At 38.2% G+C, this 18,702-nt stretch overlaps 1 protein-coding gene across 2 annotated transcripts in view; it reads left to right on the plus strand.

Annotated features, from left to right (window-relative positions):
* The window catches only part of PAXBP1 (PAX3 and PAX7 binding protein 1), a 35,053-nt gene extending 17,355 nt beyond the window's left edge, over window positions 1-17,698 (plus strand). For both annotated transcript variants that reach the window (XM_075133082.1, XM_075133086.1), the window contains exons 8-18: window positions 845-968; window positions 3,824-3,923; window positions 4,474-4,589; window positions 6,582-6,781; window positions 8,214-8,358; window positions 8,510-8,631; window positions 9,459-9,535; window positions 9,864-9,930; window positions 13,722-13,868; window positions 14,351-14,505; window positions 16,186-17,698. In XM_075133082.1, the coding sequence (XP_074989183.1) occupies window positions 845-968; window positions 3,824-3,923; window positions 4,474-4,589; window positions 6,582-6,781; window positions 8,214-8,358; window positions 8,510-8,631; window positions 9,459-9,535; window positions 9,864-9,930; window positions 13,722-13,868; window positions 14,351-14,505; window positions 16,186-16,303 (1,371 nt within the window). In that variant the 3' untranslated portion in view covers window positions 16,304-17,698. The remainder of the gene's footprint in view (window positions 1-844; window positions 969-3,823; window positions 3,924-4,473; window positions 4,590-6,581; window positions 6,782-8,213; window positions 8,359-8,509; window positions 8,632-9,458; window positions 9,536-9,863; window positions 9,931-13,721; window positions 13,869-14,350; window positions 14,506-16,185) is intronic.
* Window positions 17,699-18,702: the final 1,004 nt, after the last annotated feature.

Here is an 18,702-nt window from a genome sequence, read left to right on the forward strand (position 1 = left end):
TCCTTGGTGCCAGGAACTGGGATCGCCCAACATAAGCTATGATGCTGCTGTCCAGCACAGTAAATTCTAGTTGCTGTAACATACCTTTACTTCTAAAGTAATTGTACAACTGAAATACATTAGTCATATTAAAAAGTGAGTAGCAGATCATCACTGACTTAAACTCCAGCCCTGCAAAGATTTACCCAAGTGCATAGTTTTCCTCACATGACTCGTACCACTGAAGTGAAAAATTATGCTCTTGAGTAAATTTTTTCGGGTTTGGAGCATCAGTTGGCATACACAATAGCATGTGGATGATGTTTCAATGATAAAATTCCATAATAGTAAGTGCGCTATCAATCATTGGCATTGATTTAGTAAGTTCAGTATATGTTTTATTTCTGTACCGCTTATTGTCAATAGCATACTTTCTCAGTAAATTAATTTTGAATCAGCATCTAGTATCTACTGTTGTAAAAGTGAGTTCTGTTAATTGTAAACAGTAGCACAAAACATTGCTTACAAGTACATACAGTGAAGACAATCCCATGGAATACATTTGTGGCATTTATACTCTAGTTCTGCATCTCTTTAAATCAGCCATTAACTTACTGTTCAGGCTTTTCACACTGCTGCTTATCAGTGAAAACTACTGGTACAACTTTTGTACTGTAACTGAAGGCCATTATCATAAACTCTGTCAAATGCATGTATTGGCTCCAAAGATATCAGCTGGTAAAAGAAAACAACTGATGTATCTAAAAACCGCAACAGCCTACATTGCATCTTGGAATAGTATGGTACCCCAGACAATTAGGCACCTGAAGAGTTTGATATTACGTAGTGTGTTATATTTTTACAGGTGCCCCTGATTAATGAACTCGAGTCAGCAATGCATCAGCTGTACAAACAGCGAGCTTCCCGCCTTGTCCAAAGACGACAAGATGATATTAAAGATGAATCTTCGGAGTTTTCAAGCCATTCAAGTCAGTCCATCTTGAAGGTTTTTATTATTCATTAAACAACCTTGTTTACTTAGTATGGTTTAATTTAAAAATAAATACTGCAGAGCATGATTGACTTAAAACTTATCTTTTGTGATGACTAGAAGCAAATTCAGGTTTAAAGTATTCTGATCTGTTTTGTTTAAATACTGAGTCATTCTTACTCTTGAGACTTCATCTCTCCTATCTGCTAGTCTTAACTATATATATATGTGTTTTCTCTCTTTCCTAGCATTCAGGATATTTGAGAGTAGTGATGTTTGGCATGTAACTGTTTCCCTATGTCAGGCTCTCTTTTGACCTACTTACGTTAATGTAGATACAAAATTCATGATACATCTACCATTGATTTCCAAACAGGACTTTTAAAATGTTGATAACCTGAAGACTTAAAAAAAGTACAGTTTATTCTGTTAGCAATAAGTGTTACATTTCAACAGTGTAAGTTTAAGACTCTTAGAAAAGAAAAAGCATTTCAAAGCTAGGGAGGCTTTCTTCTCTTAGCCAGATTTAAGTTGTAATATTCAGATACTAACTCTGTAATATTGTAAATACTTTATACACAATAGAAAGCCTCCTTTTGAGACCACTGCTCCAGAAGTGGAAATCAATTTAAAAAAAATTGGTCAGTATCTCCGTTCTGGTGATCACTGTTAAATGTGTAAAATAAGTTGTGCAAAAAAACCAGATACTCATATTATCTATATTTTATTCCACATACTAATGATATCATGTAAAATTTCACTCAGGTGCTTTTGAAAACTTTCCTGAAATTGGTAGATCTGGTTTCCTGCTTTTAAGGAGATTTCCATTTAAAAAGTTTTTATTGCCCTCAGTTTTTTTTTGAATATGTAGAAAACATGTCCTGTGGGCAATCAAAATTCACCTTCGTCCCCGCTTTCTGGTATCCACATCTATACCCATTATCCATTTGTCTATTTAAGAACTATCGAAAATGGATTTTGTACCTAGTTACAAAACTACATTCTCCTGCCCACAGCAAGTCCCTTTAGAAATAATATTCAGCATGTGCACACAGCCTAATTAATTCTAAAGTTAAAATCACTCGCCCTCTTTTGAGAGCTTAGTTGAGCATAGGCCTTGTGCTGGCTCTCCCATTTACCCTGGGTGCATTGCTTTGAGGCTTAGGATATGCCAAGAATGCTCTGAGCAAATTACTTAGGGAGCCTATAGTGGGGCATGTTGGATTAGAATGTTGTTTGGGGGATGGGAAGAGTCCAGATACTATCATAAAGGGGACGCTTTATCTGAAGCATGGGAGCCCTGAGCATATATTCTGGTAAATAGATATATTCCTGAAATGTTTCAGTCCTGTCGTCCTCTCCACTGGGACTGGTAATGTGGTCAGTCAGTTTCTCGGTCAGAGGTGCACAAACACATCAACTTGACAATCAGCTCACTTTACTACTTAAACCAAAAAATTATTACCTTTGGAAGGGACTTAAACACATTCCCCAAATGTTTACTTTACTCTGTCTTGTTACAGTCTGTAACATAACCTTGACAGATGTAACATATTGAACAAATTACGACTTCTCCCATGCTCTAAAGCAGCTGTTCTCAAACTGTGGGTCGGGACCCCAGAGAGGGTTACAGCCTTGTTTTACAGGGGTCGCCAGGGCTGCCTTGGACTTTCTGGGGCCCAGGGCCAAAGCCCGAGGCTCAACACTGGGGCTGAAGCCTAAGGACTCCAGCCCTGGGTGGCAGGGCTTAAGTTACAGGTCCCCTGCCTGGGGCTGAAGCCCTTGGGCTTCAGCTTTGGCCCTCCCACCTGAGGCAGTGGAGCTTGCGTTTTGGTTATTGGCTGTTCCCCTGGGGAGGCAGCAGGGCTCAGGCTTCGGTCCCTCGTCCTGGGGTCATGAAGTAATTTTTGTTGTCAGAAGGGGGTTGCGGTGCAATGAAGTTTGAGAACCCCTGCTCTAAAGCTTTCCTTTTCTGAAAGGATTTACCATTTCTTAAATAGGAACACTAAGACAAATAATCATTAACATTCTTAAATGATGAATGATTTGATAACCTGGTTTGGTAAGAATGCATAACTTTATTTTTGTGTAGTTTGAGGCTATTGTTGAAATCTTGTGATGTTTATTCTAGTGGGTGGATCTGGTATCAAGTAATACTTGTGAGAATTTATTGCAAAGGTTAGACAAGCTGGAGACTTTTGTTAATTTCAGTCAATGGCTTATCACCAGCTTCACTGATTAAGAGCAGAATTTAATGTAGCTAATCAGAATGATCTATCATGGAATTGCTGTTTTTAAAAAAAAAAAAAAATGGAAAAAATGTAGGCTTTATTTCCTAGGAGTTTCAGGTATATATCAAAACCTACACGTAACTTAGTGAACTTGATTTTGTTCCAGGGAGCAAGACTAGATGAATAGGAGTCAGATACTGAATCTTTGTTACAGGGCTGCCTTTCTCTTCCCTCCCCCTCTTCTCTGCTCACTCACTGTGTTTTTAAAATGTTGCATGCTGAATGCTATATTTATAGCAGCAGTACAGTTTTTTTTCATTTTTGTTGGTACCAAGCAGTTTAAACATTTACTGCTTTAGGCCACGGAGTGTTGATAACTTGTGAGTACCAGTATTAGAGGGGAAGACTGAAGTGTGATGAAGCCAAATTCGTATTTGAATAAATTTGGAGTATCTTCAATTTGAGATTCCAACTTCCATCACTACTTCTCTCAACCTGTAGTAGCTACAGATTCAAACATTTGGGTTTGTCTGTTTTTAGCTGCTTCAAAATACTGGACAACACATTATTCCCTGTTACTGTAGATGGAAGTGTTTTAATTTCAGCCAATGTAATCTTGCAGGTAAAGCACTGATGGCACCGAATCTTGATTCTTTTGGACGAGACAGAGCACTCTATCAAGAGCATGTAAAACGGCGGACTGCAGAAAGGGAAGCTAGAAGGTACAGTACTAAGATTTCCTGACTGTATTGGGGTAGCACCCAAAGGCTCCATGCAGTATCATTACATCACGCAGGGATTTCCATAACATGTAGGAAAGCGCTGTCCCCACCGTGGACAACTTAGAGACTATTTGCTTTGTGCAGTAATGAAGAGAACATTTCAGTTAAATGACAAAAGTACGTATCTGGTTAGTTACAGTTCTCCTTCCAACAAAACTTGCTCCTTTCGTCCTAATCCCTCTGTCCAGGCGCCTCATGCCTCAGCCCACATGCTTGCCAAGGATATCCTCAAAGAAATATTCAGGCTTAGTATGTGGAAGTAGCCAATCAGATGGTGCTTGCTAAAGTTACTGAAAATGCCTATAAGCCACTCCAGTCTTGCTGCAGTCCTTACTGCTTTCCCCTAGCTCCCATGGTGAGGGATGGAGAGGCTATCTTTACTTTGGCTCTCCTGGGGTTAGGAGTAGGACCAGCATGGCTAAAACTATTGTTCATTTGTACAAAGATCTTAATGATTGGTTTATACTGTAATTGTATTGCTGCCTTATAGAGCCCGTCGTAGGCAAGCAAGAGAACAAACTGGGAAGATGGCAGATCACTTTGAAGGCCTTTCTAGTGATGATGAAGAAACTTCAACAGATATTACTAATTTCAACATGGAACGAGGTTAGAAAAGTCACTCACTTATTAACTGAACATGGAAATCCTAAAAATAAAAAATGCATATTACACAATATGGATTTTTTTCTAGACTTAGAATGACAAGATAACAGAATCACAACAGTGACTTGAAGTTGTTTTTTAAAAAAGCATTTAATAAGAATATGGAACTTGATGGGGACAATATCAACTCTTAAAACGAAGTTTAACAGACCTGTTCTAAAATCATGTACAAATTCAATTTATTCTATGGAGACAGTCTAGCTAAAATAGAGGAATTGCTCTTCCTCCCTTCTTGCAGAACAAACTTGCATAGTAAAGTGTAACAACATGCCTCCTTCCCCACGCCACCATACAGTTTTGCACAGATTCAGTGCTTTATTTTCTTTGCAAGTCTGAGTGGTTTCTATTGCATTATGAACCACATGCTCCCTCTAATGACAGAGTTAAACATTTAAGTTTGTGTGGATTTTGGCAATTCATTGTTCAGTGGGACACACTTGAACTCTATCTTCTAAAAAAAAATATATATATATTGGGGTGATTTTTGGCAAGATATTCTATTATCCCCAAGAATTCTGAAGTTGCAGACTTTGGTAGGTGAAAGACAGTCTTTTCTGAAGTTCTGCATAAGTGTCTATAAGCTTATTGACAATTTTTATGGAGCTATGTTGCACTAACAGTTTGAAATTTAATAAATTTTTTTTTTGCATACATGTAACTAAATGGGCTGTGTAGTGACTTAGGCCTGTAAGCCTATAACCCTAAAATTTCCATTGTTTTAATTGGCTGTGGTTTCACGAAAACTGCTATCCGTGCATAAGAATAATCTGTTTGAGTTTTGTGAAGTGTCTGTTTGTTTAGGTTTTTTTGCAGGTACAATAAAACTTTTGTTAAAAACAATATTAACCTCAACTATCTAGTTAAAAACTTAGAACCTGAACTGCTGTTTTAACTTGGCTTCTTGTGCATATATGAGATTTAGAAACAGATACTATGCTTGCTCAGTATCTATTAAAGACTTTTGGTATATTCATATCATACACACCATAGATTCATTTTGGATTGCAAGATGCACAAATGGCATACATATAACTGGGATATAATGGCAGTTAAAGATTGCTGGGACAATTTAATATGTTCTTAGTTTAGGTATCACTGTTGTGGGAGACCAGTATAAAAGATACAGTTATATGATGCTCCACTTTGTAACGCCTCCCATTTGTTTCTCTTTTGGAGCTGAAGAGCTATAGGAAGGGCCCTTTGAAGTTTGTCTCTTTATATTCTTGATGCTCTAACTCTAAACATTGTTTACAACAAAGAGAACTAGAGCTGCAGGAAGAAGGAATGACTAAAATGAAGAGAACGTAATTGTGTAAGAAAAGGGGTGAGAGGGAGTAAAAGGATAAAGCAGGAACTTAAACAGCTGCTAGGCTTGTAAACTATTAGTACAGTAAAAATACAAAAAAAGTTCCTGGTAATTGTAATGTTCACTAAATGTGATTTTTTATTATTATTATGTGATATATATATTCACATTATCAACAGTTCAATTCGCTCTAAGATCCACATGTCCAAATCCACACTTTCTGGAACCCTCATTTGACTGGCTAGTGTTAAGGATGCCCCATCACACTTAGAACGTGGCACTTAGTTCTTCATTTTCACCCTTATTTATCATTATTGATACAGTCCCACTTCTGGCTACTACTGAAACAAAACTGGTGGTGCTACCAAAGCTTACTAGATCTTAATATAAAACATATCTACATGATAAAACAGTTTACCAAATAGACACTTACAGCACCCACGCACTGTTTGTGTTGCAGTGAGGGAAGAACAGAGGACAAGAAACTAGAAAACTGAATTTTTTTGTTGCTTTTGTCAGTTTCTAAGCTGAATCTCATTTAATTTGCTTGGGTAAACCACCTTATGGGAGCTCTTGTAGACAATAGAACATCAGCTTGTTACCTAGTTCTCTAAACTTTTTCCCCCTAGATCGCATTTTGAAGGAATCCACTAAAGTTTTTGAAGATGTACTAGAAAGTTTCTACTCAATTGACTGCATTAAATCACAGTTTGAAGCCTGGCGTTCCAAGTATTTCTCCTCTTATAAAGATGCTTATATTGGCCTCTGTTTACCAAAGCTGTTTAATCCTTTAATAAGACTTCAGCTCCTTACCTGGGCTCCTTTGGAGGTAAGATACTGTTACTCAAATTAAGTGAATTGTTGTGCATTAGAGCATCATTTTTTCAAAACAAGGTGAACTACCCTTCGGTTCTTTTCGAGTATGCCACTCTCAGGTCTTGGGCCTCAAGCTCTCAAGATTATAAGGGTGTAAGCTCTTTAGGGCAGGGACCTTGTTTTTGTTCTGTATGTACCACATCTAGCACAATGTGGTCCTAGTCCATGGTTAGGGCTCCCAGGAGGTATGGAAATATAATTAATAACCTTTTTTTTTTAAATGGAATCATATGATTCTTCCATGCTCAGACTGGGCTTTGGGCTGCTGTCCCCTGTGGTTAGCACAGCAGGTCTGACTTAAGTTCAACATCTGCAGTTCTCTTTCCTTTGGGAGCAATGACAGTGGTATCCAGTAACCACTTCTTAAAGAAGTAAACTTCTTAAAGCAAAGTATTTATTTAGAACAAAAGTACTTAAGGGAAAACAGATCTTAAAACAATTTAAACTTGTTTATTGTTGAGTGTACCTTCAGAATAAAATGAGCTATTTTATTTCCCAGTTAAGCATATAGGTATGTTGAAAACATGCCAAATAGCTTTCCACTTACAATTTTTAATGATTTGGCTATTCATTTCACTTACGTTAGAATATAGGAACAGGGCTGATGCCAGGAAGGGGATAGGTTATAAATAATGTTAATAGATGTCCCCCAGTATCTGTCTATGTGGAGTAGAATTACAAATATAATAGTGTGTGGACACATGAGACATTTTGGTGCTCGCAGGTTTAACCATTTATGTTCCATAGGCTACAAAATGGGCATATAAGAAAACCACATTTATATAAAATAGGCCTTTTTCATCAGGATTCTGTAGTTAGTGTGGTATCACTAGTGTATTCCATGCTGGGGTTTTGTACAGAGTGGTAGTCAATGATTTGTATGCCACCAGTGTAAGAAAAGAAAATACTTTACATCCCTCTGAAGTAAGTGAATACTATCCCCATTTTGTTAATGAGGAAATTAAGGCAGAGTGGCTTACCCTCAGTCATGCAGAATCAGTTGCAGAAATGAATAGGCCCTAAGTGATTTGTGCTTAACTAAGGTATTTTGGGCCAGATAAAAATGCAGAGAAGTCTGCATTGAATTCCGTGTGAGTAAAGCACCTTTGAAAATCCCATTAGGTGCCTAAACACCTCTTAAAAATCTGGCTCTTTTTCTAATGGCTAATGTGCCTAATACTTTTAGGATGTCTAGGATACTTGGCTCATAATTCCAAAGCTATTGTTTTCTTTTTAAAAGGAGGGAAAAAAACTTTGGCCTTCAAGTGTATTATGCTGATGTTTTAGGATGGCTAAATAAGTTGTTCAGGCTCTTTAAAACTCCTGTTGGCCTCAAACAATGTTTAAATGTATGGGACTAACGTCTGTCCTATTAATTTTAATAGGGCAAGTGTCAAGATTTTGAGAGCATGTTGTGGTTTGAATCGTTGCTATTTTATGGCTGTGAAGAACAGGAGCAAGAGAAGGATGATGCTGATATTTCACTATTACCTACCATTGTGGAAAGAGTTGTTCTCCCTAAACTAACAGGTATGACTTAAATGCTATTTTGTAACTTTTACAAATATTAAACCATAGTAAATACAGAAGAACAACTTTCATGTGATTTAACTGTCTTAATACCTACTTTTTGAGCACCTGCAAAGAAAACTGTGTAGTAATTCTTAATTATTTTTACTAGTACTTGCTGAAAGTATGTGGGACCCTTTTTCTACAACACAGACATCTAGGATGGTAGCAGTTACACAGAAACTAGTAAATGGATACCCTTCAGTGGTAAACGCAGAAAACAAAAACACACAGGTAACATTTTTTTCCTCAGTCATACTAGTTTGGAAATCTATTTTATAGAATTTCTGCAGCATAATGAGAAACATTAGACACATTGGAACAAGAAAGAGAATCTTACAACTAATGGATGTGCCAGTGCCCAGTTCCGTAGTGCTAAAGATCCACTGGCGCAGCTGGGGGAAGTAAACTAGGAAGGATGCTAAGCCATTTGAGTCTGTACAAAATGTACAATAGGATTTGAACAGAGTGATTCAAAATGTACCAAACTTAGTTATGGGGCTATAATTTCACTTTAAGGTTCAGTTGGAAACGCCATTGCTTCTGTTTTCATAGCATATTGTATTGCTAGAACCTCTAGATTGAGTGCCACGTAATTCATTTGCTTGTCTTTTATGACAAAAGAATGTCTTTGACAGCTTACTGATATTTTGCAGTGTCGTAGCTGTATACTTACAGTATAGAAGTTAATGGAGTATGAATGCAAACCTTAAAATAGGCGATAACTCCCAGCAGAGTTGATAGATTAAGACTGTATAAGACCCTGATCCTGCAAATTGTTAAAAAATTGTTTAAAGTTAAGCACAGGAATAGCTAAATTGACTTATGTTCCCTTTAAACTGAAGTCCAGTATTTTTACTGACTTGTTAATTGTAGCTATTCCCAATATTTGACTTCAGTAGGACTACCCGCATACTTGAAGTTAAGCATGTTTATGTAGTTTGCTGAATTGGGGCTTAAAGCACTTTGCATTTTTAACTTCTAAAGAGGCCTTTAATTTAGCTAACAACCAAAGCAGGACTGCAAAAATTTTTAGCATTTTCATCTCTTAACTTTTTCAGACACTCTTGAAGGCCCTGTTACTAAGAATGAGAAGAACGCTAGATGACGATGTGTTCATGCCATTGTACCCCAAAAAGTAAGTTGCTTGTTTAAATGTGCAAAACAGCCATAAACATCTTGATTGGCAATACCAGTTGCCTTTTTGTCTTGCATATGGTAGCTGAGGCTTTTTATAGCTCTGGGCTCGTTCTTGGGTTTGGGTTTTAGCGATTTTTTTTTTCAGGTTTAATAACATACTGTAAGAATGTAATGAGGCGAAAATGATGAAAAAAGTTATTTGAAACTTTGGAATTTTACTGTAGTCTGCCCTCCATTCATGAAAATAAGAATAATCCACAACCTTCAGACTGAAGTTTTTATGGTTACCTATTAAACAAGTTTAGAGAAATCCTTTTATTTTCCAGCGTCTTAGAAAACAAGAACTCTGGTCCTTATTTGTTTTTCCAACGCCAGTTTTGGTCCTCAGTGAAGGTAAGCCAACAAAAATATCTGATGAGGCCTCAAGCCAGGTACTGCTACAATAAAATACACTTAAATATTTTAGAGAATTACTTAAAAATGCATATGGTGGAAGGGAGGTTGTGGGAAACTTTTGAAAAAAATTTAGCTTTGTAGACTAATGAAATTACTATATTCAGTACTTTGAGTGGGGTATATAAGTACAGATATAGTGAACATTTGTAATTTTAAGATAAATTTCAATTTTAAGTTAAAGTAACACTGTAAGGTTTAAAGGAAATTCTCTTCTGACAAAATTTCATCCCCTTTTAAAACCATCTCTTATACAAAGAACAGAGAGCTTGGACAGATCACTTTGTAAATGATAACTATTTTAAAATTATGCATTACATATTTATTTGACATACAAAGCAGATCAGTCTTGATAGTCCAAATGACCAAAAAATAAAATCTGACAAAATCTAAAAGCGTGCAGGCAAAATATAAACAGGGTAGCTGAAATGAAAGGTCTTGGTTGGGGACAAAGGACAGAACAGCTACTTTGGTTGTTTATTTTTAACTTTTAAAAAAAGTAGGAAACATCAAACTCATTGTGCACAAGTGACACATTTATTTATCCCTTTGGCTTTCAGTCACTGCTTGCTCCAGAGTTCTAGAACAATTGTAATCTTGGTCTACTTGAGGCAAGGGGGTAGAGAGAAGATGGAGGAAACACCTTGTCTTCACATATGCATAGTCAGAAGGTGGCCCTCTTTTTTTAAATCTTTAGCGACTGTTGAAATTAGACACAATGGTCGCTTGCCCTTTCATTTGAAATAAAGTATATGAACTCAACAAATATCCAAACTTTACAGACTTCTGCAAACAGTAGTAGATCTAGGATTTTCCAGTGGTGGGTGTAGGGACTGAATTGGGGAGAAATGGGATTTTCTCTCCAACTTCTGGATACGTTTGAAAATCTGTTCATATACATAACAATACTTGTAACATTTTGGCAACAAACATTTCAATTTAAAAGCGTACAATTGGCCACCCTTAAACCTTTCTTTCCTTTTTAATTTTTATCTTGGGTGTGAGTGGGTGTGTGTTCTAGAGGAAAAACTGGGCATGGCTCTCAGTTCTCAAACATTAAAATGAAAGTGATTTGTAGAAGACCAAAATTGGTCATATGTTCATGACCTTGCTTTTTTTTTTTTAAATAAAGTAAATTCAGCCGCACCTTGAAAGCAATTTTCATAAATAATCCCCTCACTTCATTATGCTGTGGTAGGAAAGTGTCATTTTACAGATGGGGAAAATGGCACAGAGTAATTTTGACTTGACAAAGCCATAGAAGTCTGCGAGAGTCAGGATTAGTATTGAGTTCCTGGCCTTTCCAGTTCTGTGCTAAACCAGGAGACCAATGGTGTCCAACCTGTGGTCTAGGGCGGTGGTTTTCAAACTCTTTCTGGGGACCCAGTTGAAGAAAATTGTTGATGCTCCTAACCCAACAAAGCTGGGAATGAGGGGTTTGGGGTGTGGGAGGGGGCCCTGGGCTGAGGCAGGGGGTTGGGGTGCAGGAGGGGGTCAAGGCTCTGGGGTGGGGCCAGGGATGAGGGGTTTGGGGTTCAGGAAGGGGTTCTGGGTTTGTGGGGGGGCTCAGGGCTGGGGCAGGGGATTGGGGCACGGACTTACCTCCGGCAGCTCCCAGTCAGGGACGCAGCTGGGGTGCAGAGGCAGGCTTCCCGCCTGTCCTGGCATCGGAGACCGTGCTGTGCCCCAGAAACAGCCAGCACCAGGCGTGGCGCTGGTGTGCAGGCATTCTTCCCAGCTCCCATTGGCTGGTACCCGGCCAGTGGGAGTGTGGAGCTGGTGCTCGGGGCGGGGGCAGTATGCAGAACCTTGTGGCAGAACCTGCCTAGAAGCCGGACCCGCAGCTGGCTGCTTCCGGGGCACAGCGCGGTATCAGAACAAGGAGGCACTAGCCTGCCTTAGCTGGGCAGCACTGCTGATGGGACTTCTAACATCCTGGTCGGTGGTGCTGACCAAAGCCATTAGGGTCCCTGGGTGCTGAGCAAGGCAACCCAGTGCCTTACATGCCACAACCCAATACTGGATTGCCACCCGAACTTGGAAAAACACTGATCTAGGGGCTCTGAGGCTGATCCCTGAGTCCTGACTGACAGCCTTGACAAAGGGTCACACACCTTGCATGATACTTCCATTTGACAGCCCTGTTACTTATTCTGTACAACCTGTGAGAAATCTTAGCAAACTGCGGAAGTGACTTGTAATATTGGTGCCACTGGTTGCCAGGAGTTACTGTGGCACCTGCTGAGCAGGCAGCCAGGCCTCAGTGCTTCCTCTGCTGGACCAAAGTAGGGAAGGAGCATAGTAGTGGCAGCAATGGCAGCACATCGAGGCAACAGAGAGAAGGTGAGGGGCCTACCACTGATCCCAAGCTCTAATAGCTATCTGCACCAGCTTTCCCGCAGGTACTCCTGCAGAGCTTTACACCCAGACAGCCCCAAGTCACCTACCACTACACTCCAGCACCCATTTATCTCCCCACAGCAACAGCTGTCAAGTTTAGTGGAGCTGCATGTCCTCTCCTTTCACTGTTTGGGACAGATTGTGTTGACTGTAAGTTGAAGTGTCTGGTTATGTTAAAATTTGCAAACATGCAAAATAGCTTATTAAATCTACATAAAATGTCTCACACTGAGCAGCACAATTTGACAGCTATGCTGTTAAGAAAACTGGTATTTTTATACCAAGAAAATTGATATAAAATGTTGCTCCCTGTAACCTTTTCAATGAAATGTTTTGCATCATCCTGCTGCTACAGGGAGGAAGTAGGAGCAGGCACATCCTCCCAAACTGTCTTCCACTACTTTCTTTGAAGCCTCAGCTGGAGCTTTTGCATGAATTGGGAGTGCTCTGAATTGCTGCTCTCACGCTGCAGGGTAGGGTGGGGAGAGTAGCCCTGCTTTCTTGCCAGGCTATGGAGCTCCAGAGAACAGGATCTGGAGATTCACTAGCTCTGCCTGTGCTTAGGGGAGTACCTATCAAAAAACATCTCTTAAACCCCACACAGCCACTGACTGCAGCACAGGAGACTAGAAGTCAAGGAGAAGCTGAGAACCAACAGCTCCCTTATTCTCTGTGTCAGCACTGGTCTGCAAGATGCTTTAATTTGTACCAGCTGGCATTGGTTCCCTGTGGTCCATATTCCAGTTGGAGATAAAACACTTAGCCACTCTCCCCTGCACAACATGCCTTCTGTACCAATGGCTGATGGGAGTCAAGTGTAGGCACTACCCATGCTGTCTGTACGATAACGGGATTTTTCCCATGCCAGGGTTGTTTGCAGGTGGTACAAAGGAAGCAAGAACAGGGCAGCGTCTGCCCCAAAGTACTGATTGTGGTTTGGTTTGGTTTTGTTTTTTGTTGTTCAGCCCTCAGACTGAAAAGTTCGGACATCACTGCACTAGACAACACTTAATGGACTTTATACAACAAACTTGGGCTGTAAAAACCTTGATTTGTTCTTGTTTCTTTGTATATATTTTCCATAGAATGTTCTGTAATCATCATCTTTGTACAAATCCAATGTTGTTATAACACTGGGAAGAATGACATCTCACTGATTCTATTTAGTCATGAAACTGAACTAGAAGTTATCTTCTTTTACCTCACTCTGATCAGTATATTTAAACATGTCTTTTTATCTTCTTAAAAATTATTTTTTTTCTAGTTTATCAATAGTTGCTTATGTTTTGCCTTCAAATATTCAACACTTCCATTGTCTCTGGTGTCTTTAGTTACTAGGAAACTTTCTCCAGTGGTATGGAATCCTTTCAAACAAAACTCTACAGGAGTTATCGATAGATGGCCTGCTAAATAGATATATCCTTATGGCTTTTCAGAATTCTGAGTGTGGAGATGACAGCATTAAAAAAGCTCAAAGTGTAAGTAAAATGGAACAAAATATACTTAGAAAATATTATACATAAAAACATCTTCTAACTCCTGAATTTCCAGTCAAGTAAAACGTATATTTGGAGCCCTAGTGGGAGACTCTTCAGTTTCCTGTGTTTAGCCTAAGATTTCGAGTGTTGCCCATATCTCTTTATAAATAAAACAGTTACTATGTTTTCATAGCAGACAACTTTTTTAATAAAAGATACATTATATGAAATTAGAAATTCTGCTTATTGCTATCCTTGATATTGCTGGTGATTTTTTTTAAAGATATTGATTAGTATGTGTTGCTAGCATCTTAATTCTCACATTGGTCTTTAATATGTTGTTATAGTACCCTCAAAGTGTAGGCCTTACCATTGCCAATACTGGCATCTTGATGGCTTTCTAAAACATATTAGACCGTAGGTATTAGTCATTTTTCTTGCCTTTTTGCTGTTAACACATTTTCTTCTTCCCTCATCTCTAGGTAATTGCTTGCTTTCCTAAACAGTGGTTCACTAATCTAAAAGGGGACAAGACTATTTCCCAGCTAGAAAACTTGTGTAGATACCTTGTTCATCTGGCTGATACAATTTACAGAAATAGCATTGGATGCTCTGATGTGGAGAAAAGAAATGCAAGGTAATTTATTTTGAATCATGTAATGCAATAGTATCTCATGCTGCTGATATATACAACACAAAAGCACATGTGCCAACAGACATACGTACGTGTGTATGTGTGTATATATAAAATTTTTGAGGCGTTCCCCCTTTTTTAAAGTTTAAATAGGATTTTTAATATGGTATCAATGGCTTTTGGGGATGGCTAGTGTATTGTATAAAGGTTACATTTAATCTGCTCCCATTGTGTAGTTCTGCTCTAAACAATTAATTGAAAAGTGGCATTTAGGGATTTTGTTTGGTTTTGCTGGTTTCTTTACAAATTTGCTGATGCAGCTAATTACTTGCCATGCAAATTCCCGCCACTGTCCGCAATAAAGATTTCTGTAATCCAGATTGTGCTCTTGTCTTAAACACACCTGGACAACCCACTGGAGAAATTCCTTACATTCTCAGATAACATTGTTTAATCCCTGCTCATGAGAATCACCGCACCTAAAAGCATAAATGGGATTAGACACTTAAATGCCCACATGTGGCTACTAGAGGTGAATTGGAGGAGGTGAGGAGAGAGATTCCAGTAGAAAATGAAAGTCTTTCAATAGTCATCCTAGTTTATAAATTGGTATCTTCTTTCTAAACTAGCTGTTTGTCTGGCAAACTCAAACTGGAACTGTGGATTAATACTGAAAGGGTAGATGGATATTGAGCTAAAAGGATTTCTTCCTGATATTCCAGTTCCAATTAATTTAGTCGTCTTTGCTCTGTGCCAATAATTTTTATTAAGTATATGGAAGTATACAATAAATCCCAAACTTTCCTGGTAACAATTGTGCAATTGGCCACTGATCTATATTAACTTCATTTTACAAAATTACATAAATGACCTTACTTCCCTTTGCAACACAGCTATTCATCTAGGCTCCTCCATCCCATAGTCACTGGGGAAATATTACTCTAGTACATTGTTTTTGCTTTGAAATAGAATCATCAATTACTTGTGCCAAGAGGGAAACAAAACATCATAACCCATGTTTGCATCTGTTTGTCGGACACCACTTCATAGTTCAATTTGATAGTCCCGTTTAGGGTAGATTTTGGATTTCTGTAGTCATGAACATTTCTTTGGATAGTTTAAATTTCATGTCTGCAACTTGTTTCTTTTGTGGGACTTTTAAAATTTTCCTACCAGGCTTGTACCTCCTGGATTGCTAGGATTTTGTTTACTGTGAATCTGTTGTTCCTACCCAATCCAGATCAATCTATTACAAATGTGTAACAGTATTTTTATCACTTGAGGCATGCACAAAAACTGCTCATTTTTTAGATGTTTTGGTTCAAGCTCTGTGTGTGTGTGTGTGTGTGTGTGTGTGTGTTAAAGGAAGCTGTGACTGACTTCCTAACACCACGTGACCCAGTAGTTTTTCCTGAGACTGTCCAAATAAGCCAAACATAGGCAGCTTGTCTTCCCTTCCTGTTTCTAGTATTGCTATCACCAAAAGAGACTTTTTTGTTTTCATATCCAGAAACACACTAATTTCAATGAGCCATATTTTTTTTAAAAAAAAAAAGTTATCCACAAGCTGGCTCACTTGCTGTGAGAAAAAAGAATAAGTAGTGAAACATTTCTAAAATATTATTTGACTTGTGCAAGGTTTTGATTTCTAGTTTTATTAACTTATTTTTTTCCTTCATTTAGGGAGCATATAAAACAGACAGTAAAGCTTCTAGCAAGTATTCGAGCGCTGGATCATGCTGTGACAGTTGCAAATGACCATAATGTGAAAGAGTTAAAGGTTTTAATTGAAGGGAAATAACTCTTAGATGACTCCTTTTGAGCTTTAAAACCATTCCTGATGTGTAATTTATGTACATATGTAAAGTTTTCTTAAACTGTAAAATATTGATCCTTGTTTTAATACAAAGTGCATTGTTACATACATCATCCTTAATAAGTATTGATTTCTTTAAAAAAAGAAAAGGAATCCAGGAAGACCATCTTTCCAGCAGTCAGACTTCCCTTAAAATCTCTCAACACATTGTTTACAAAAATATTTTGTACCCCATGATAGCTAGTCATCTACTCAGTTAATCGTCCCATGGTTAACTGGAGTATGTGTAAATATATAATGTGTAATATACAGTATGCTTATATTTATACCACCCTGTTACTTTCACACTGGATATAGTGGTTTTCTGCTGTTGAAATAAGTGTTTCAGTTGCTGAAATTCACTTCAATAAACTGACTGCATTATTGGTCAAAAGGGCTGGCAAAATATACGAGAATCATTTGACCTAAATAGTAAAGAAGCTTTCACATAGCACCTAACATTACAAAGTAGCTGTGCTTCACTCAGACTGAAATAGCTTAACTTTACATCTTGTATTCAGAGTTAATATGGATCTTTCTTCAGACTGTTTTAAAAATCATCATTAGCATAGTTTTTGATGCAAACAGTAGTCTGATGACTTAAACATGTGGTAACTTATGTTTTTTAAGGTAAATGGCAACACTCTGTGATGGTGTGTGCCTCCTTCTCTCCCTCCCCACCCCCACCCCCCCCATCTTGAAGGGGGCAGCATTTCAGTCATGGATCCTGGACTCTCATCCCTTGAACAACTCTGCTAAATCTACTATTTGTGTTCTATTGCACAATTTATAATATCTTTGATGTAGATGTCAAATATAGTTGCTCACACATGGATATTTCTAGAGGTGTAAAAGCCAAACAAAGGAAACAAAGATTTGTCTTATGAGTCAATATAAATATCACACAGTGAATATTCAAACAACTTTAAATTTAACACTTCCTGTCAAGTAAGACCATTTTAAAAAATGGACTAGCTTACAACACAAAATGGCCTTTTAGGTATAAGAGGTGTTTTTTGTCAGAACACTAGTGACATCTTGGAGTCCCAGGAGCACTAACTTGCAGTCACTGGCTTGGACAAGCTATTTCCAGGTGTGCCCTATGTTAGTTGGGAATTGTAGCAATAAATTGGCATACTGAGTAACATTATAATCATATTTTATGCTCATGTCATGTGGTATAAATGAGGATATTAAAAATGTACAATTTGTAACATGCACACATAATTTGGAAACCAAACAATTTGTTTTCTGAACTTGGGCTGATGGAGCACATTCTGAGTATCTGCTTTTAAGAATCCTTCCAATAAACTTGTCTGTCATGGAGCTGTCTCAGTGAAACCTGTGAAGCTTATTTTGTTTGTTCTTTGGGAGTGAGGTAAAGGAAGAAATCTGCATGCTTGTTGACTAATTCTTTAAAAATGGAGGAAAAACTTGAATTGGAAGGAGGATTTTGAAATATACCAAAGCCATATTGTTTTGAGATGGGATCTCTTTATATTATTAGGATCCAAATCCACCTTTCATAGTGGAATTCTGGTTGCAGTCTTCGTTATGGAGAGGCTATACCTCTTAATTACACACACCTGTAGAGCTGCAGCAAGAACCCTGGTCCTGCAGTTCCTAAATTCAGAGTTTTATGACTACTGTTATTGCTAATTAAAAGCAACAGCCATGAATATTCAGTGGTACTTTATTTGCTATTGAGTGTAAATAGCTAACATTTTTCATTACTGCAACTGCAGAAAACATACTTGACTCCTTTTAAAATCTTGTAAAACTGAGTGGTTCGAATTCCATTTTAATCAAAGGGGTTTAAAGACCTTACCAGTGTAAGTATATTATTTTATAATACATTAGGATAAAACTATTAATATTCAGTCAGCTCCAGTTGAGGTAGAGCACTTATCCCCAGGAGCAAGACTTCCTGGATAATTGAATTGTGGGGTTTAACAGGCATTATATGAATGTTATCCAATTTTCTGTGGCCAGAACAATGGCTGCAATTTAATACCTTATCTGGAAAAGGAATTCTTGCAAATTCAAACACCTCCACTGTGGGCTAGAATGTACTGTGGCGGGGGCAACGTGGGGAAATGTAGACAATTATTTGATATGGCCTCCATGAATATAATAAAACCCACAAACCAAACCCAAATAGCTGTATGAGCTATGGCTGACGCACTACTATATTATCTTGTGAAGGAGGCAGCGAGAAGCAGAGTAGAACCCCACCAGTGGAAGACAAGATCTGTAGGAAGAGCTGATTCTATTATGCCCTATGAGGCTGTACTCTGTTTTGGCCTTGCTCTGCTGTCCAACTGTGTCCACCTCCACAGTATAAA

The sequence above is a fragment of the Caretta caretta genome, chromosome 1, assembly GCF_965140235.1.
Source record: "Caretta caretta isolate rCarCar2 chromosome 1, rCarCar1.hap1, whole genome shotgun sequence".
NCBI classification, from domain to species: Eukaryota; Metazoa; Chordata; order Testudines; family Cheloniidae; genus Caretta; species Caretta caretta.